At 37.0% G+C, this 20,854-nt stretch overlaps 3 protein-coding genes across 4 annotated transcripts; all 3 read right to left on the bottom strand.

Moving 5' to 3' along the window:
• Positions 1–1,336: 1,336 nt before the first annotated feature.
• Positions 1,337–2,955, bottom strand: LOC134330629 (vitelline membrane outer layer protein 1-like). The gene is made up of 5 exons (XM_063011829.1): positions 2,752–2,955; positions 2,504–2,628; positions 2,011–2,124; positions 1,688–1,869; positions 1,337–1,368 (listed from the first exon to the last, which is right to left on the bottom strand). The coding sequence occupies exons 1-4, from the start codon at positions 2,953–2,955 to the stop codon at positions 1,689–1,691; spliced, it is 624 nt and encodes a 207-aa protein (XP_062867899.1). The 3' UTR covers positions 1,337–1,368; position 1,688.
• A 6,556-nt stretch (positions 2,956–9,511) lies between these two features.
• Positions 9,512–12,643, bottom strand: LOC134330623 (vitelline membrane outer layer protein 1-like). Its single transcript, XM_063011825.1, has 5 exons — positions 12,371–12,643; positions 11,674–11,810; positions 10,921–11,034; positions 10,648–10,832; positions 9,512–10,132 (listed from the first exon to the last, which is right to left on the bottom strand). Exons 1-4 carry the CDS (start codon positions 12,566–12,568, stop codon positions 10,649–10,651), a joined length of 633 nt encoding a protein of 210 aa, XP_062867895.1. The 5' UTR covers positions 12,569–12,643; the 3' UTR covers positions 9,512–10,132; position 10,648.
• Positions 12,644–14,242: 1,599 nt separating this feature from the next.
• On the bottom strand, positions 14,243–19,755 carry c16h18orf54 (chromosome 16 C18orf54 homolog). Of its 2 annotated transcripts, XM_063011824.1 has the most exons (9): positions 19,662–19,755; positions 19,016–19,107; positions 18,811–18,895; positions 17,451–18,074; positions 17,130–17,286; positions 16,732–16,798; positions 15,725–15,910; positions 15,111–15,169; positions 14,243–14,620 (listed from the first exon to the last, which is right to left on the bottom strand). In XM_063011824.1, exons 2-9 carry the CDS (start codon positions 19,070–19,072, stop codon positions 14,533–14,535), a joined length of 1,323 nt encoding a protein of 440 aa, XP_062867894.1. In that variant the 5' UTR covers positions 19,073–19,107; positions 19,662–19,755; the 3' UTR covers positions 14,243–14,532. The 2 variants fall into 2 exon arrangements, with proteins under 2 accessions (XP_062867894.1, XP_062867893.1); XM_063011823.1 differs by having other exon boundaries at positions 18,811–19,107.
• Positions 19,756–20,854: the final 1,099 nt, after the last annotated feature.

The following is a 20,854-nucleotide window of genomic DNA, read 5'->3' as shown; positions in this document are numbered from 1 at the left end:
AAGTTAGCAGTTTGATGTGGTTGTTCAATTGAAAAAAAGAAAAATAGATGTTAACTGTACATTTTATGTTTACATAATTTTTCGTCCAACAATGTATTAATAATTGTACATGTTGTGTATGTGTTTTTAGCTGAATAAAGGGGACACAGGGCTGGACAGTTGAAACAAGGAACAATGAAGGAACAATACAAAGAAAACATATGGATTAGAAAACAAACCGTGTTACCATCAAGTAAAATATGTGGCATATCTCATGAGTTTTAAAAATAAAAACAAAGTGTATAAACCTGTTATTTAGATTCGATTTTATTTCTTACAATAATTCCTATTAAGCTAATAAACTGAAACAATATACCTTTGTTTACACCCATGACGAAGTGGCTAATTTTTTTATTTGTTTGTCTTTACTTTTTTTTCCCAGTTTAGCCAAAGCAGCAGACTATCACCCACCCCTCCTAATTTTGCTTCTTTAAACCAGTCAGCAGTGGATTCCCACAGAGAGCCATACCACATAAGTGTAGTGACACAGTGCTCTGTGTGTTCCTCCAATACATACAGCGTACAAGTGCCTAAACCATGATGCAGAGGCCACTGTTGCAGTGACAGTGAGGAGACACCCTGTCTGACCATCCGTCCCTCATATAAGGCCAGTTATTCATTCATTCATTTTTTAAAAGAGTTGAGTGGCGGAGTCAGCAATAAAACCAAGTTAAGGTTAGTTTAACTATGTGGCAGTGGTAGTTCAGCAGATAAACTACTGGACTAATAATCAGATAGTCACCAGTTGAAACCCCAACACCACCAAGCTCCCACTGTTGGTCTTTTGAGAGCAAGGCTCTCAACCCTCAGTTTGTACATTGGATTGTAAATTCACCTACTGCATGTTTTTGGAAGTGAAAGAAATCTAAAAAGATTCACACATAGTGACCAGAACCAGGGATTAAACCAACATTCCCAGTGTTGTACGCCACCCACTTTTTCACTGTGCCACAAGATAAATTATATGAAATGTACCACAGTACAGACAGTGTATGAACTCGCTGGATAGTGTTGTAAGGCTGTGAGATTCTAAGATTTCTGTGGTCTATTGTAATTTAAAAAGTAAATAAATAAAATTCACTAGACTAAAAAAGGAAAGAAAACATACATATTTTATTATGCATATGATTTTTCCAAACAGAATTTCCCATGAAGTAAAAATGTAGGATTACAGTAAAATCTTTTAAATTCATTTAAATCGTTTAAAAGTCATAAGTAAAATTAGAATGAATGTATGATTATGAATCAAACTAAATGTTAGTAAACATCTTTAATGATTTTCTAGGAAAGTAAGAATGATGGTTGTTGTCTTTATGTCTCTGAGTCCACCTACAACACAAAACATAAGAAATTAAAATTAGCAGTATAATCAGGAGTGCAGATTAGATGCATCATTTTATTACCTCCAATGAGCCAGAGTGAATTTAATTTAGAATATCAAGTATCTAATCCAACGTCTGGATCTAGTTACAAAGCAGCTAGTTAATTGTGTGTCGTTTGTTTTTGAGGGCAGAACAGAACTGCAGAAACGTAATCTAATACTCTTTGCTGTACTATTTAATACACCAAGCAAGGTCGTTGAGGAATCGTGGAGGTTCACAGACAAATTATTTGTGTGCGATTTGTGTGTAAACTTAATATAATGTACCTTAGCTGCAGCAAAAGAAGCGGACATCATTAAGAGCGGTGTCGTCCAGAACACCCTGGGGAGCCTCTACTTTTGTTTGGATCCCACAAATTCCAGTTCCAGAACAAACTGGGCTCCAGTCACCCCAAAAACCCCAGCCCATTCCAGAGCCATACAACACTTGATCTCCAGTGCACTTAAACCTAAAAAGAATTTTAAAGAAACATGTTTGATATTCTTTAAAGTCTTTTAAGATTTTATCTATAAATAAAAAAAATATTCATAAATGATTAAGAAATTAACTGTTTTGTAGAGTCGTTATTAGTGTAATGGGTGTTACTTACTGTATGTTGTTTGCAGCTGTATCATCACCTGCCCATTGATAAGAGTCCACTTGCAACTGGAACGCTTTCAATACTCCATTTGAACACCAAGTGTCTTGTGTCCAAACTCCCCAGCTTAACAAATCACACAACAAAAATGAACTGCTAATCAAAGTCATGATGTGTGTGTGTGTGTGTGTGTGTGTGTGTGTGTGTGTGTGTGTGTGTGTGTGTGTGTGTGTGTGTGTGTGTGTGTGTGTGTGTGTGTGTGTGTGTGTGTGTCTCTGTGTGTGTGTGTGTGTGTGTGTGTGTGTGTCTGTGTGTCTGTGTGTCTGTGTGTGTGTGTGTGTGTGCAATTGTTTTATTTCTAATATTGTTTGAAATGGATCATGCCCAATAATCTTTAACACTGATAACATGCTTATAAGTTGCTTTAGTCCATTACATGCATAGCTTGGTGTCATTTTTGTAGACAGACAGTGGTGTATAAAATAAAGAAAAGCTAATGGATTACCCTCCAGTGTCAGATGTGACTGTAGAATAGCTGGTAATCACACCTGCTCTGATGGGTTTAGAGCAGCGAAGGCTAATTCCGTTTAGGGCTGTGTCATCTCTCCAAAATCCCTGCGAGGTTTCGACCTAAAAGACAATTTTGGACACACAATTGAAAACTGTTAGGAGTGTTTGCACATACTATTGATTAAATAGCATACCTTTAATACATTTCATTTGCAGAAACTGTTTTTTTTTAAATGCATTTACCTTGAGGCTAAAGCCTGTAGCGTAGGTGCCAGTTGGACACATCTGTTGAAAGCCCCATGTACCCCAGATCTGTCCGTTAGCCACAGAGATCATGCCGGTAGAAGCCCTGGTGAGACTTCGTGTGTTGTTAGTGCTGGTAATGTTTGCACATTCTCCGAAGGGGAGAATGAGCAGAGGCAAAACAACACTCAGCACAAGATACATGTCTTTCGATTATTTAAAATCTAAAAGGCTTTTTTTCTTTTGAAAGATGCTTTAGGAAGATCTTTGCTCTCTGCCAGTACACAATGTTTACAGACCTGATTATATAGGGTTGAAGCGATGCCTCATCACTGTGACATAACAGGTAGAATCAGGTATGATCACATTTTTTTCTGGTACATGCCATTATTGCAGATCGTAAATACCGAAACCAAAAGTCAGTTTATAAGAATTTTTGTATCATTAGGTGTTCTAAAGCTAATTACAAATCACTATTCTGAAAGTGAAATTAACAATACCTACAACAATATATCATTTTTTAAAGCATGAACATACTGTATGTCCAAGAGTTTTATTCAAATCAAACTTTCATGTTTACTTTAAATTTTGCATAGAAAGCAAATGCAGTGGTACTGTACCTTGAAACCCGACATCAGTTGGTACTGGGAGCTTAAAACTGCATGTATTTTAGGCTAATGTAAAATAATGGGGTTGTTTTTGACACTTATACACTGAAAATAACACAAATATAATATAAACAAAACATTGAAATACCCTTAAAAAACTGTTAAAAATTAAGCTGCTCTTTACCTTTACTTCTCTAGTGTTTCCTTATGCTTCGTGGAGATGCTCGATCTTTGAATATCGATTCCGTTCAGTGAAGGCGCATTCACATGAGAAGTGGCACATTAGCTTTTGCGCCAGCTGTGCCGTTATTTCCAATACGGTGATGCACAAAGCTTAACGTGACTTATTGTACTAAAACAACAAATGAGAAATTTTATTAGTGGAGAGAACCTATGAGCAGTAATAATTAAGAGAAGTTTAGTGTTCCTGTGTCGTTCTTTTTAATACATTAAGTCACGTCAGCTTTTTTTTTTTATGATAAGCATTTTAGACTCTGAAAAGCTGATTCTCAGGTGATCTCCCCCCCCTTTGTCTTACTCAGGGTCGCAGTGGGTATGATTTACTGGGCAATTATTATTATTTGTATGTACTTATTTATTTATTTATTATTAAATACCGTAAGTCAGTGGTAGCTTAGTGGTTAAGGTACTGGACTAGTAATATGAAGGGTGCTAGTATAAGCCCCACCACTGCCAAGTTGCCACTGTTGGGCCCTTGAGCAAGACCCTTAACTGTCAATTGCTCAAATTGTATTCAGTAGCAATTGTAAGCCACTTTGTATATAATAGTCTGCTAAATGCTGTATATTATTATTATTATTGCATTTTTTTCTTGCAGTTGCTGATAATGAAGAAGGCTGGTAACTATTCTCTGTCAATGTAAAGTAAACTGGACTAGTTGAAAGGTATTAGTGGGCCATGCCACAAATGTAAAAGTATTTTTGTTTGAACAAAATACACTTCTTTAATTGTGTAAGTCAGTAGTAATTAAGCTAAAGGGAAAGTAAAACTGCAAGCATGCCGAAGTTATTGTGTTTTAGTTTATTGGGTTTACTGGAATGAGCACTAATTGAGGTTTATTGTCATGAACATACCTCACTCGGCATCCACACCCACACCCAGGAGACAAAACATTACCAAAGAATAATAACAGAAGTAATTTAAACAAACATCACACTAACTTTCTTGCTATTATTTTTGCTCTTAAATATAGAAACCCACTTCATGTAATGCACAATAATAATACAGTTATGAATTAAACATTCTACACCGATTCTATAAATATAAAGATTCTATAACGTACATAATTTAGTTAAGGGTGGCACGCTGGCTCACGGTCCTGGGTTCGATTCGCAGGTGGAGCGGTCCGGGTTTTTCCTGTGTGGAGTTTGTGTGCTGTCCATGTGGTGGGTTTCCTCTGTGTGCTCCGGTTTCCTCCCATGTCCCACAGACAGATTGTCCTAAATGTGAGTGTGTGTGATGTGTGTGTCCGCGGTGTTTTCTACATTTAGCTTGATAAATTGTACCAAAAGAGAGGGCTAAGACAGGTGGAGGTCAGTTATCTGCAACAGGCTTTACTGTGGAAGAGGAAGAAACGCTGTTAATACTAGGCCCAACAGAGAGTAGATGTATGTTTAAAGCTCCCATCTACCCATCTACCCCACCTCAGCTTACATCCTTCCCTTTGCAGCAATCCTGGGTCATCTCCTGTGCCTTCTTTTGCACAGCCCAGTCAAATGGCTCCACCTGATCAACAGGACATTATGGTCAAGCATCTTTTTATGGCATATTTATATATGCACCCCTGAACTGCAAAAACAACAAGGATTTTTTTTTTAATTAAGTTTCACACATCCAAGTTTCACAAGTTTCACACATCCAGGACCGGAGCACTCAAGACCAGCTTTCTAGAAACAATATCCAACAAGAACAATGGACTGAAAAGGGATGCCCCAAATGGATTAAAAAGCCCTAAAGGGATGAGGAACTCTGTATGATTGCACATAGTTTTGGAATATCTGCAAATTTTTGTCAGTGTAGTGTAATTTAATACTCTACACCTGTATCAGTGACATGCTTTCTCTTCATATGTTACATCTTGTAAATGTTTACGTTTACAGGTACGGATGTGTGTGTTAAGGTGAGAGTGAGCTGTGTGAATAAGATTGTCTTTATTGTATTTTTCATGCACTGCAAACATCTGTGTAACCAAAAACAAATTCCTTTTATGTGTGAGCATACTTGGCCAATAAAGCCTGCTTCTGATTTCTAATAAAATATGTATCATACAGGTTGTTTATCTAATAACATATATTATAATTAAGCTAAAGAGAAAGTAAAACTACAAGCATGAGAGTTATTTTATAGAGTTATGTTTTAATTAGGGTTTACTGGCATGAACACTAATTAAGATTTATTGTCATGAACGCATCTCTCAATGCAGACATCCACACCCACACTCACACAGGAGATAAATTGAATGAATGAATTATTTATTTATATTATTCATGTTTTCATTTTCCCCACATAGTAACATACACTATTTTTGTTCATTACATATTTTTATACAAACCTTTATGATACAGTAAATTAAATGACAAGAAAAAATTTTTTATAGCAGCTATACAGTATACTATACTATAACAGTATATAAGCAAACATTCATATATAGTCTTCATCCTGGTCTGGATTGTGGTTGTTCTAATTTATTGGGCGAAAAGCACGAAACACCCTGTGCTTTTTAGAAAAGAAACCGAAACTGAAAAAAATACTAACAATAGGCTAGACACAATTACTGACAATAGACTAAAGCTGAACTGTTGAAGGAATTATTTCTGAAACATATAAAAAAGGATGAGGTGGTTATTTTGAGGTTACTAATAAAATAATAAACTTCTAAAAGTCCTATTGTTTCAGAGACGGTAGCGTTAACACTCAAATGAAAGTCTGAAGCTGTTTCTGATGGTTTTGACTGTGCCTGTTAGTTTCTGTAAGTTACAAAATATTAAGTTTATACAGAATGTATAAGAATTGTTTGAGAACTGATGACACTTAATTTTTGCAAGCAGAGTTTTAGGTTGGATTTCTTGATGCAGCGGCGGACTGTGTTAAGTGACAACGGTGGACTGTGTTAAGTGACAACGGTGGCTCATATTTATCACAGTAGCATGACGGTTTTTCATGTGAGAGCTCAAATGTCTCCAGGCCATCCAAGAAGAATGAAGGTCCCTGCTGAGTCTGGTTTTTCTCAAGGTTTCTTTCTGTATTTTTTTCCTCTCTACTGTCGCCCTTGGCTGCTCAGTAGGAGTTTTTGGTTTGTTGGTCCTGGATTCTGTAAAGCTTAAAAATTGATCTCAATATGTTAGAGACATGTGCTACAGTGTAATCCACAAACGAAGATAAGCCACCAGAATGAATTGTTTTAGCTATAAAAGCAGTGCAAGTCTGTGTGGCCGTTGACGCGAATGGGAGTCCGGTTCTGCCGGGGAGTGGGAATTCGGCACAACACCGGCCCGGATGAGGTCAGTGGTAATTAGGAATAAGACGTAAATAAGTGTACATCATACATGCAATAAAATAGCATTGTTTTTGTTTTGAAGGGACTATTAATTTTCGGTTAAGCTACAGTTGTGCGAGTGTTTCCAGCTTCACAGTAACGTGTTGGCGAGTAGAACTGTGAGTGTGATTGAGTTTTTAACAAGACATGGACCGCTAAGTTTACATTTATTTAAGTCAGATGTACAGCTGTGTACAGTATTTAGTTTGTGGAGACTAGACAGCTGTGTTTAATTACAATTTAAATCGCCATTATGATACTAAACACAGAGAGAAACACAAGAACTTGTAGGATGCAGCAAAGCGTCACATCTGAACCAAAAGCAACAAGGAATTTTTTTATATAGTTTTACACATTCAGGACTGGAGATGTCAAACCAGCTTTGTGATATCTAGAAACAATATCCAACAAGAACAAAGGACTGAAAAACAGCAAATGAGGTCATTAGACTGCAAACAAAATAGCAATAGCACTTTAAGTTTAAAACCTGCACATACTGTTGATTAAATAGTTAAATGATGTTGATGTTTTTACTCTGCTTCTCATTTTCATTGCTTAATTGTAACATCAATTCATCCAGTAACAGCTCATTAAAACATACAATTTTCTGCCTTTATACAGAGATAAAATTAATATTAAGCAGAATTAAGATCAGCCTATTGAATTAATTAATTAATATTAAAAAATAAAGCACACAAGCCTAATCAAGTGCTAACTGTCGTAGTGGACATGTATTAATGAATAAAATTCCCTGTTTTAACTGAAATTATAGGGCATCAAATGTAGCCTTGCATCCTGCTGTGTTGCTAATGCTATTAAGGTCTGGTATCTCAAATCAGGAGGATCAGGACCAAAAATGTATGGATATCACAAGCCTCAGACAATGTTAACTTAAGTAAAGCATGTACTTCCTACTAGATGCTTATTTTCTACATCTACTTACTTATCTAGTGTACATATTTACTCAGAGGTTGATGTTCAGGTGCACATTCTATATTTCTTATTAAGTGCATTATATTTAACAAAAGTAAGCTGTTCTATAACAGAAGCACTTTCTGATAGTCCTGCAGCTGCGGCACTTTGCATCTATGATGATAAAAAAGCTGCATCTTGAGGCAATAAAGCTGGCCAGCCGAATGTGTTAAGAGATGATTAAATTTAAATTCCAAAAGATTTAAGTTTCTGATGCAGCTTCTTGTGGTCAAAATATATCTGACTCTATAGAATATAAAACCAATGTACAGTATTTGATATTAGTTGTATGTATGGGGTGTGTGTGATTGGGTGTGGGTGTCTTGGAGTACCTGTGTAAAACAATAACGTCATTAAATAACTAATAAAAAATATTTACTAACTGGTAGACTGAATGACAGCACTCCAAAAAACTGGGACAAAGGCGTGTTTACCCCTTTTTGATCACGTTTCCTAATAATGAGGCTTTTTAATAGTTTGGGAACTGATGACACTAATTTTTTTCCCATTCTTGCTTGATATTAGATTTCAGCTGCTCAACAGTCTGTGGTCACCATCGTCTGATTCTCCTCTTCATGTTGCTCCATACATTTTGAATAAAAGATAGAAGATCTAAACTGCAATCAAGTCAGAGAACTCTAAGGTGTTTCTACATAGATTTGATGTAACAGAGTTTAAAATTGGATTTCTTGATGCAGCGGTGGGCTGTGTTAAGTGACAACGGCGTTCTCCCGTGTCCATGTGGCTCATATTTATCACAGTAGCATGACGGCTTCTCATGTGAGAGCTCAAATGTCACACACATTCAGCAGTGGTTTCTGTCTTTGCCTCACATGGACTGAGATTTCTCCTGATTCCCTGAATCTTTTCACAATATTATGAACAGTAGATTGTGAAACTTTGAATTATCTTGCAATAATCTTGCAGTAAAAAATTTTGTTATTAAACTGAGCTGTAATTCTTACCTGAGGCTTCGAAATCTTTTCTTTCTACTTTTGCCAGTTAAATAAAGATTCAGGAGAATTCAAGAAACTACATTTGACAAAATATCCCAAATTATTTGGAAATGGGGTTTGTAATTCGTACTAAACTGAAATCTGAAGATTTTTGGTCATTTTATTGTGCTGATGTTCTTCATAGCAGATGTTTCGAATAAAAGACAATTGTTTTAAAACAAATTGACATATGTTAATAGAAATTGGTAAGTTAATTGCAAATAATTAACCATACAAAAATAAACAAGCAACTCATAACAAATACATTTGTTATTTTTTTAATTCTCTCCAGGTCTGTTTGGTCCTATCTTTTTCTATTTGGATCCAAAATCAGGTCATCTGGGTCCGGTGAGTATTTTATATGTTCCACTGAGCAAAGAAGGATGTTGCTAGAACATCAAGAAAGAACTGATTCTAAATTATATTCAGACATTTATTGTTGCACAACATATTTTTATGTTTTAATTACTTTATTTTAAGAACTTCAGTTAAAACAATTGTAATATATGGTAATTTTATCATTCTCTTTTATGTATTATTTAGGTCATGACTAAGCTAAACAGAAAATAGAAGTGCATAAATGAAAATGAAATCCTGGTAATTAGCTCACATATTTTAAGGTTGTGTGGTTACTTTATTGTAGTTTTTTATTAAGCATATCAACACACCCACACACACACACCCAGACACCATAAAAAACTGTTTGAGAATTGAAACTAAAACTGTTCCACCACTGAATACTTTTGTGGAACATATGGGTACATATATGAATTATAAATTATTAGTAAAAATTACCACAAATCATGAAATGCAAATCCAAAATTAAGGCCAACGTAATTGTTTAAATGCACTATATGGCAGTATTTGGACACCTGATCATGAGCTTGTCATCCTATTTCAAAAACAAATGGTATTAAAATAGAGTGACCTCTGTGTGATTTTTACAATCACTATTCTGAGAAATCCTCTTACAAAACTTACAAGACTGAAGTATGTCTGTGGGAATTTGTGCCCATTCAGTCAAAAGATTACAGCATTTGTATGGCTGGGAACTAATGTTGGTCAAGAAAGCCTTAATTAATGGGAGGTTATAGATAAACATACATTTATAGCTTTATTGCATGTTTAAAAACATATACATGGGGAATAAAGCAGGGCCATGTGTAGTTGGTACAGTTGGTTCGATTTTCAGGTTTTTACTTTCAGTTTTATTTCAGTACACGTCGGTTTACAGGAAAAGTCATCAGTCCCTGGAACAAAAAACATTGTAAGGACAGTCTTGAAATGTCAGTGTCATTTGTGGACTGACTATGTGGTGTAATTATAATTGACTGTCATGGTCTTTTCTCTGTGCCCATATAAATAGGGATGATTTGGCTACACCCAGTCATATTTTGCACCCATGTCAAGGCCAGAAATTAAATCCACACTGTCAAAATATTCTTAAAATGTTTCCATATGTTTTGACTGTCAACACACAAGACTGTTTACAGTTAAGCAAGTTTTACATCAACTGGGACTTAAAGGCTGCCATGCAATAAAGAAATATGAAGAAATATGAAATATAGCTAGCAAAACTATGCGCGTCCCTGTCCAGCACTTTTTTCCAGATTTGATACGATTACAAAATGCAAATATCTAAACAGACAGAGAAAAAAAAAAGAGAATGAGACAGGTTTACGTGCATGTTTAAGTGTCAGGTGTCCACAAACTTCTGTCCACATGTACGTGTAAATGTGCTTCAGCTAAAAGAACTATTTTGCACCTTAATCACAGCAATAGAATCGCACGTCATTAAGAGCCGTGTCATCTGCCAACCCTCGTGGTTCCTCCACAATTGTCTGGATGCCACAGATGCCCTTTCCTGAACAGGTGTGACTCCAGGAGCCCCAGTCACCCCATGACGTCCCAGAACCTTTAATCTCCTCACTAGATCCACTGCATTTAAACCTGGTAAAACCAATAACGAGCATGTTACATACTGTCAGATTATTGGGTAGAAAAAATAACATGGATAGAAATATGAAGATCACATTACTTGATATTATTTGCTGCCGTATCGTCCCAGACTCCTTGGAAAGGTTCTACACGTAGCTGAAAACTCTCCAGCATTCCAGATTTACACCACTTAATATCTGTCCATGAACCCCAGCTGAAAACACAAATGAAAGAGTTTAACAGATGTCTTTTTTCTTTTATTATCGAATCCTTAATTTATTTACAGTCTAGGCAGAAAATTGTACACTAACCGGCCAAGTTTGTGGCTATTTGTGGCTATGAGCTTGTTCCAAAACCACAAGTGTTAATATACAGTAAAGTTGGTCCCACTTCAGTTACAATATTTAAATTTTAGAATTACTGGACAGTTTATTAGAAACACATGTACACCTGCTAATTAAACATCAGACTGACCAAAAAACTGACCAACAGACCAAAAACCCCTGCTGAGCAAGCCGAGGGCAACAGTTTAAAAATACAGGAAGAACTCTTGGGAGGAACCACACTCAGCAGGGACCCCCATCCTCTTTGGGTGGCCTGGAGGATAATTTGAATAAATAGGACTTGCACAAATCATACATAATCATGACAACATATCATTACTGTCCAATCCTTGATTGTATTTATAATTTAATAAATCTGAGCTGCTGGAGGTGGATTTTGGAGGATTTTTTTTACACAGAAAGGGGTCAATTTGTACTGTCAAATCAAACTGTCTTAATTTCAGTGTAAGACAAATGGCCATGGTTTTCATGTTTTAAAAAGGAATAAAAGCATGAATAAAAACACTAACCTTGCAGTGTCTGATTGTACCGTGGCGTAGTCAGTGTAGGGTGCTGATGTGCCTTGAGCTGAGTTAACACAATGAAGGCGAATTCCGTTAAGTGCAGTGTTATCACCAACGAGCAGAGATTCCCAATAACCTGCAACCTGAAAACAAACCTCTATTTATTTGGGGGGAAAGTGAACACATATGAACTGTATGGCCAAAAGTATGACATACTTAGTGATTATTGGGTCTGTCTGAAAACCTAGAGAGCTCTCTACATAGACATTAAAATGCTGCCTACTGAGGTGCCTTAATTCTGAGCGATTATCTGACTGAATGATGAGGGAGCATCCAATGCTTCCTTAGCGGTGAAGGCAATTCCAGCATTCGGTGCTGCACAACTTTTCTCACAAAAAAATGCAAATATGATGAACGAATGTGTGTCAAAATATTGTGGAAAGCCTTGCCAGAGGAGCAAAAGGCTTAAAGGAGGGACAAAATATATGGACTTGATATTAAGGCCACATCAATGCGCATAATTTTGGAACAGGGCGTCAAGCTTTCATCGTGAGGTGAACGCATACTTTTGGCCATGCAGATTGTCACCTTGCTTTTGCACAGATATATAGTGTATAAAACTTGTGGTCTGTAGACGTTATAGCCAGTAAAATTGGACACAGTTGTACAAAGGTGATTAATTTAAAGATAAAACAACACTCACCTTTAGGCTGAACCCTGCAGCGTAGAAACCAGCCGGACACATTTCTTTAAGGCCCCATGTTCCCCAGCGTTGTCCATTATCCACAGTTAACACTGACGCAAATGGTCTATCAATGCTCCTCTGAGTTCTTCTACCCTGAACATGCCCTTCTAACAAAGCTAGAAACACAATGAAAGTGAAATAAACTAGTCGACACATCGCTACAGCCTCAGTACAGTGTATTCCTCTTGTTTCAGTCTTACTTCAGTGTTATTTACCACATAAATCCCATCATGCCATCTGTTTATTGATTTTGAGACCTTGATCGCAAGGAAGAGTTCACTAAACTGGGTTTTACTGGAGACCTTTGAGCCAGGGGCCGTTTTAGAACGCTTCATCAAACTTCTTAGAGCAAATAAACTAAATGGGCAAACAAATGTGGACACCTGACATTAATATGAGTTCCCCCTTTGCAACTTACAGTATACAGTCTGAGCAATTAAGGGTTAAGGGCCTTGCTCAAGGGCCCAACACCTGGCAGTGGTGGGACTTGAACCAGCAACCTACTGATTACTAGTCCAGTACCTTAACTGCTAGGCTACAAATACTCCAATTCTCGAAAAAGCTTTCCCCAATAATTTTGAGTGTCTCTGTAGAAACCTGTGGCCATTCAGTCTAAAGAGCATATGTGAGGTTGGACGAGAACACTGACTCGCAAACATAGTGCAATATATCACAATTGATCCTTTTTCTTAAAATTAAGTCATTTCCAATTCCCTATTCCAATTCTACTAATCGGACTGCTGTGCTTCTGAGCACTGTTCACTGAGGTTGACGTCATGGTTCTGTGCAGCCCACTGGAGTTCTTTAATGCCAAACACTTAAAACCATTTCTCTATAGACCTTTTTTATGCTGGAACAGGAAATGGCCTCCCCTAAATGGATGCCACAAAGTTAAAAGCATTGAAAGCCTAAAAAGTTTGTGAACCTTTTGAATTGAACTAGATTATGACACTGGAGTTTGTTTTCGTGACTAGAATTAAGATCAGACCACATTTTATGGGCAATGTATTTTCAAATTCAGAAATTACAGACGCCTATCAATCTGACAGACACCAACCAGTGTAATATAGAATGGTTGATAAATGCAACACTAGTGAATAAAAACTTTAGTTTTGCTGTTAGTATTCTGCTAAATCCTGAACACACATGAGTGCATCATTTCTACTTTGAAATAAAGAGTCTATAGGTTGGTGTAGACTTTAGACATGGAGATTCATGGAGGGTTAATCATTCTTATGTAAATACACATTCAAAAAATCAATCAGAGGTTTTTTCATTGTAGATTTTCTGAAAATAAGCCATTTTGTTAATGCACTAATACATGTAATAATATATGATTTTATTTATTACCAAATTGCAAAGAAATTAATTTAATGTTTTGCCGGACCAATTTATAAACAGGGCAGGTTAACTACACCCAAAGACAAGGAACACTTGGGAGGAAAACCTGCCGTCAGCTTACGCTAAGAAGATAAAATTCAAGTACTAACAGAAATTAATCTGCTTTAAGATTCTAAGCTGCTGGAGCATGGGTGATATTGTCCACATTCAAGCCATCTTGATATTAGCATACACTGTGCAAAAAAGAAGCCACTTTGGCATTTTCTTCACATGTTCATGTGATGGTGATATAAAGCTTGTTTGACTGTTTACAATCGTCTGCATTACATCAGTTTCTTGTATTACACATATTACATACAAAGAATAAACAGAGTACTAATTCATATAATCCCAATGGTGTTCTAATGGGTTAATATATGTGGGATCTTGTCTCCCTTTCCCAACCCTTTCCCAAAATGTTGCACAAACATGAAAGGACATTATTTATGCTTTAAACAATTTATTTAGAATTAAAAGCAAAACAATCAATATATAAGAATCTATATATAGTACAACTTTGTACAAAAGTGTTATTAATAAACATATCACAAGGCACTGCTTCAAAAGTAACATAAATTAAGTAAACCATATGACGGAGATCGAGTCACTGCTGTCTATAAATACATTATCATTATATAAAAATTCTAAAACATGACATGTTTTTTGTAGAACTAATACAATGACACAAAAAAGCTAAGCATATATGGCGTATGGTGCATGAAAAAGCAGTTAGCTAAGAGCTATGAACCACCCTGTTGCACTTCTCTGGCCTTCCTCTCGTTCATTTCATCCACGAGGCTTTTTAATCTCCCCAGGTGATGCAAAGCTCTAAAATAAAAACAAGAAAGAATTTTTTTAAGAACTGGCACACAAAAAGCCAAAAGGGTTTGGGTTGTAAATTGTAGATTTGGTTATTTATTTAAAAAAAATAGGGCTGAGAACAATCCACATTTTTAAAAAGGTTCATTTTCTAACAAACTTTCACAAAAAGTCTTTCACCATATACCGTGCTTAATATTGTTAAAAGAGTCAGGAAATCCGGAAAATTCTTAGTTTGTGTAGAGCAAGGCCATAAACCATTGCTGAATGTGTGTGACCTTCTAGCCCTTAGACAGCACTGCAGGAGAAACGGTCATTCTACTGTGATAGATACAGCCACATGTGCTCAGGAGTACTTCAGAAAACCAGTGACACACAACACAGTCTACCACTGCATTAAAAATACAACCATAAACTGTATTAAGTAAAGAAAAAAAGCTGTACATCAGTTTTATGCAGACAACATTTATTTTCCAGTCATATCACATTTTTAACTAACCTCATTAAAGATTGTCCACCAGGGGCTGAATCATAATCTTCAATATCCAGATGAGAAACCTGAAAAAAGATACACCTCAGCTGTATTAGGACTTCAAATTTCCAGTTGCTGAAATCCCAAAACTGTCTTGATATACATGTTACAAGTGTGTAAAGTTTTGACACTGACTGTCTGTTAATGTTAGCATCAATACTGTGACGCTTGGGTGGATCAATCTATTACACAAGGCCACAGTGGCCATAGAGTGTCGGCTGAGCGTCAACACAGACATCATTGGCTATGTCCGGGGGGAAAGGGAAGGGGGAGCCAAAGCTCTGCAATGGATTGCTGTTTTAGTAAATTGTCCAGGGTAAATCTGCCTTGCACCCGCCACCCTGACTAAAATAAAGTAGTTTTTGCTGTATTTCAATACTTCTGTTGGAATTTAATCTAGTTAATGAGCATACATAACGGTTTAGGGACTGCCTACATTCATGTTATAGCTGCATTATATTTACTTTATGCCATTGCCGTTTTCATTCCACATTCAGCTGTAAGTTATTTTCTAATGTCAGGACATTTCAGTGAGCATTATTGAACACTTGTCAGTAGTGAATCCAGTTTTTTTTCTGTACCTCCTTACTGTCTTTCTCCACCTGTGTGAGTAGATATGGCACAGATCCACTGGAAATGCATAATTCATCTTTTTGTTGTGTGACTTTCTGTTCCACAGCCTGAAGGCTGAACAACATCTGTTTGAGGGCCTCGACTGGACCTGGGTGTTTCCTGCTGCTGTAACCTGAAGAAAACGAGCCTGAAGACTGAGACACAAGGTGACGAAGTGGATTAGCCAAAGTGCGTATCACCACTAGTGCAAAAATAAATAAAAAAATTCAACTTAGGGTTCAAATCTTAGGGTTCAGATGAGATGCTTGGAACATGCTAATGCTAATTAGGATGCACTTCAAGCAGCCACAACCAGAAAACTGCTACATCATCAAGACTAAATCAAAAGTCAACATGCTTACATGTAACTATATAAAAAAACATGTACTGTCCCTTATAGGTACCACTGGATATTAAGGGTTTGACAGCTTGCCCAGAAAATGTACAAATGCTACTTTGGACCATAATAAACTGCTTTATACATATTGACTTTTACTACTCCAACTCCAATTGAGGCATAGCAGCACAGCTAGTAGATTCAATGTCAAGTCAAGTCAAATGTATTTGTATAGCGCTTTTTACATTAGACATTGTCTCAAAGCAACTTTACACAATTCAGGACTAAATCCCTGACAGACCAAAAACCCTTGTTGACCAAGGTTGACAGTGGTAAAGAAAACCCCCTTAAAATTACAGGGTGCATAGCAGCATGTAGCCTGGAAACCTGGGTTCAATCCTCACCTTTAGTTACTGACTATAAACATGTTTGGTTGTACTCCCAGTGTCTGTGTGTTTTTCCTAAGGGTACTTAAGAAAGCTTTTTTCCACTTACTAAAAACATGTAGAAGGTCGAGTGGCTACTATAAAGTGACCCTAGGTGTGAGTGAATCAGTCAATGTGTAAGTTTAATTGAATAGATGTGCTTTATTTGCCCAAGCTGTACCCATGGCAAAAAGCAACAAATTCACAAATTCACCTTTTCCTTGGTGTCCTTCTGAGATTCTTCTTGTTCTATAGAGTTGCTTACTGGTACTGGAGACTTACTGGAATATAAAAGAGTGGACATAAAACCCTGGCCTTTCTGGAGCCAAATACAAGATGTACATTGTGAAGTACAGTAGATTGTGCACAATGTAAAAACAAGACCATAGGACCCTCTTCCATTGCTCTGATGTGCAGTTCCAATGCTTTTCTTCCTAATGTAGGTCCAGGTACATTACTAACTAACTGCAATCAGCCCAAGATTTTATATATCACTGACCATGACATGCACAATTAATATGCCATGCACACTTTGGGGTGGGGTTGGTCCTAAAGTCTCAGCGCTCTACAATTTCTGATATGAAGAATACATAATTATGCCAGTTAACTCACAACACAACCGGAGGATTGTCCCATGAGCGATCAGCATCCAGTAGCTCCTCCGTGTTCCCTGGACTGTCATGTTGCTCTTTAATTGAACTAGGAAAACCTAAAGAAGGCGATTTCAGCATTTCCTCCACCCGTTGGATAAGAGAGCCAATCTTATCTTCTACAGAAAAGCAGACACAGATGATCAGCAAGTGAGCTTGTGTTATAAAGAATAAAACATTTTACACTTTACATTGGTAAACACATGTATGGTCAAAAGTATGCAGACACCCCAAATAATTAGAAATCTGAGGAAATGGAATTCTGAATTTTTAGCCCACAAACCTCTAAATGGTTCCTCACTTTCACAGGCACGTCTTTGATCTATGATGTTTTCAAGACTGTTAGACTCCTTCTGACCCTCATCAGTGTTCTGCTCCAGCTCATTAATCCAGGATGGAACTGGGTTTGTTTGAAGTTTTGTATTGAAGTCTTCAAGCCAGGCTGGATACTTCAGATCAGGAACGCTAGTCAAACCAGAAAAATCCATCTCTGACTTGTGACTGGTCATCCATCTTGGAATGTGATGGGATGAACGTGACCGATGTCTTTTTGTCTTTGTGGTTAGAAAAGAATTAGAACAAAGTGTTGGACGTTCAAATCTTGAATGTTCCGTCAGTAAATCATCCACACACAGAGTTCTCAATGCAGAAGAGCTATTTGATGACTTATATGAGGCTCCAGGAGGTTTGGATTGAGACCAGCGACTGGAGTTAGTGCGGTCCCCCAACCTGTAGCTTCCTAATCGGGACAAAAAAGCAGAAGTGTGGGTCACAGGGAGGGAGCCATCGACTGGAAGTAGCAGCAGGTCATCAGTGGTCACGCTGACATGGTCTGAGTCTCTGTGTTTCGAAGCGACAGGGAGCTTCAGGAAATCCAACTCTCGATCAGTCAGGCTCTCTTTCAGCACTAGAATAAAAAAACAGAAGTCAAACCAAAAGAAAGGAAGTACTATAATAACATTAATGTAATCATGCTCATTTTAACAAGTCCTGGCACACAGTCTGCACTCTGATTGATCCCAAATAGCTTCGTAGGGAGGTCCAGGCTCTATGCAGGCAAGTCAAGTTCCTCCACAGCAAACCATTACTTGATTAAGCTTGCTTTATTTACTGCTACAAAAAGAAACTTACATAGACTTTTGCCACGAAGCTGCAAGCACAAATTCTCCAGATTTGCATTGAATGTTGTAGAAGCAAGGTTCATTTACATTTAATACTATGGTAAAGTTTACCGGCCATTTGCCAAATCGATACTTATACTGTAAATACTACAGTGGTTTTTGCTTAGCATTGCACATGGTGATCTTAAGCTTGTATGCAAATCATGAAGCACCAGTAATCCTGTTTTATGAGCTTATGTGGCGTACCCCGGTGGCTGCACTGTTGTTGCTCCTGGATTTTTGCAGTTTATAATCTAAGACAGTTAACAATGTATTCTTTTTTAAAGCCATGCAGCCGTCTTGCTTCTATCTTAACAAATGTTTTAATCCACACTGGCTGTGCTGGATGCAAGTGTATCTTGTGCAGGTGATGCAATTCACTCATTTACACATGTAAAGAGTGTAAAACCATAGAAACCAGTCGGGCGTCTACACAGAGATGTAATTTTTGTCAGTTCCATAGAATACATAAACAGAACCTACCATCTCTGTTCCTGAAACCAGACCGACTCAGACGAGGTGTGTTCTGGTCCTCAGAAAGCTCCAGCTGCCCAGATAATTTTGAAGTCTGAAAATCAGCAATGTAAGCATCCAAGGCATTAGAGGCCGAATCATAAAGCCTGTCTTTGTATTTGATAGAGGGTAATGGCTCCGGCTGCAAGGAGCTTCTAAGTCGTCCCGAACTTGCCAACAACGAGGTGACTGTTGACTCTGGAGATGGGAAACCACCTACAGATGCCATCATTTATGCAGTGTAACACCATAATAAGTGTGCAGCAGCTGTCAACAAGAAAAATAACTGTGATTAGTTTATTTGCACATATATTTGGTGTTTTACAAAAAGCTTTACTGAATGAAATGTATATTTATTTATTTATTTTATTTATTATGTGTCATTTACTATTCCTCCCTTTATGTTTACAAAAACAAAACATTTTGATCACCCTATATGTACTGGGACACCACTTCTATGAATTCATGTGTTTAGCCACAACTAACAGATGCAATATTCAGTTATATAAAGGACAATTGCATCAGCAGTTTAAAGAAGATAGAAAATAATAATAATAATAAAAATAATAAATACCACTCCAAAAAGGAGGCCACATTTAATGCACACAATACAAAACACTTATTTATTTATTTATCTATTTATTTATTTCTCAATTAAAATGAACCGTACGGAACACGGTAGTGATGTACGGATGTTCCATGTTTTGTTTTGCTTAGCTACCGTTAACAAACTAACGTGTTTCAAGCTAATAATATTAATTACACCGTTATTACACAATGGACTGCGTAATTAAGAATGAATTCATAGTGAACATACTTACCGCTAGTGACTTGTCAAGACATTTATTACACATTAGTTCATGAAGTTTGATGGAGGAAATAAAGTGCTACAAGTTGCGCTAGCTTAGCAACAGCCTGGTAGTTCGAACCAGCTGAGTTTACCGCGCCCTAACGCACATGCGCGATGGTCACGTGATTCACAGTAAAGCGAAGCTCTATAATTAACAGGTTCATGTTTATTACAGTATTACATATTTATACGCGTTTTAGGTGATACTGTACATAATAATTTAAATGTTTATAACCTTTATAACTCATCTGAATGGCTGTTTATTATAATAGTTATTTAATAATCAGTTCAACGTCAATATTCATTTCATATGTCCACCAAATGTATTACAATGTAATTCTATGTGCTTCTTTATGAGAACAAAAACAGATATAACAAATTATTAAATAACATGAATAAATGCATTAACATAAAACAGTTGATTAAAGTAGATAAGAATAAAGTAATTCCTGTCTGCTTCGGATGTCTAAAATGTAAATCTAAAAATCAATTATACTGTATAATATTTATCCTGTGACCACTGATGAACGTCCAGAAGATGATCAACTCAAACAGCAGCAATAGATGAGCGATCATCTCTGACTTTACATCTACAAGGTGGACCAACTACGTAGGAGTGTCTAATAGAGTGGACAGTGAGTGGACACGGTATTTAAAAACTCCAGCAGCGCTGCTGTGTCTGATCCACTCATACCAGCACAACACACACTAACACACCACCACCATGTCATTGTCACTGCAGTGCTGAGAATGATCCACCACCTAAATAATACCTGCTCTGTGGTGGTCATGTGTTTATGGTAGTATGTACTGTGCAGTATGGTAGTGTTTACTGTGCAGTATGGTAGTATGTACTACATACAGTGTTTACTATGCAGTATGGTAGCGTTTACTGTGCAGTATGGTAGTGTTTACTGTGCAGTATGGTAGTATGTACTAGGCAGTATGGTAGTGTTTACTAGGCAGTATGGTAGTGTTTACTGTGCAGTATGGTATCGTTTACTGTGCAGTATGGTAGCGTTTACTGTGCAGTATGGTATCGTTTACTGTGCAGTATGGTAGTGTTTACTGTGCAGTATGGTAGCGTTTACTGTGCAGTATGGTATCGTTTACTGTGCAGTATGGTAGTGTTTACTGTGCAGTATGGTATCGTTTACTGTGCAG

Source organism: Trichomycterus rosablanca, chromosome 16, assembly GCF_030014385.1.
Source record: "Trichomycterus rosablanca isolate fTriRos1 chromosome 16, fTriRos1.hap1, whole genome shotgun sequence".
Lineage (NCBI taxonomy): Eukaryota > Metazoa > Chordata > Actinopteri > Siluriformes > Trichomycteridae > Trichomycterus > Trichomycterus rosablanca.
The sequence above is the reverse complement of the archived record's forward strand: the minus strand, read 5'-3'. Positions and strand labels throughout refer to the sequence as shown.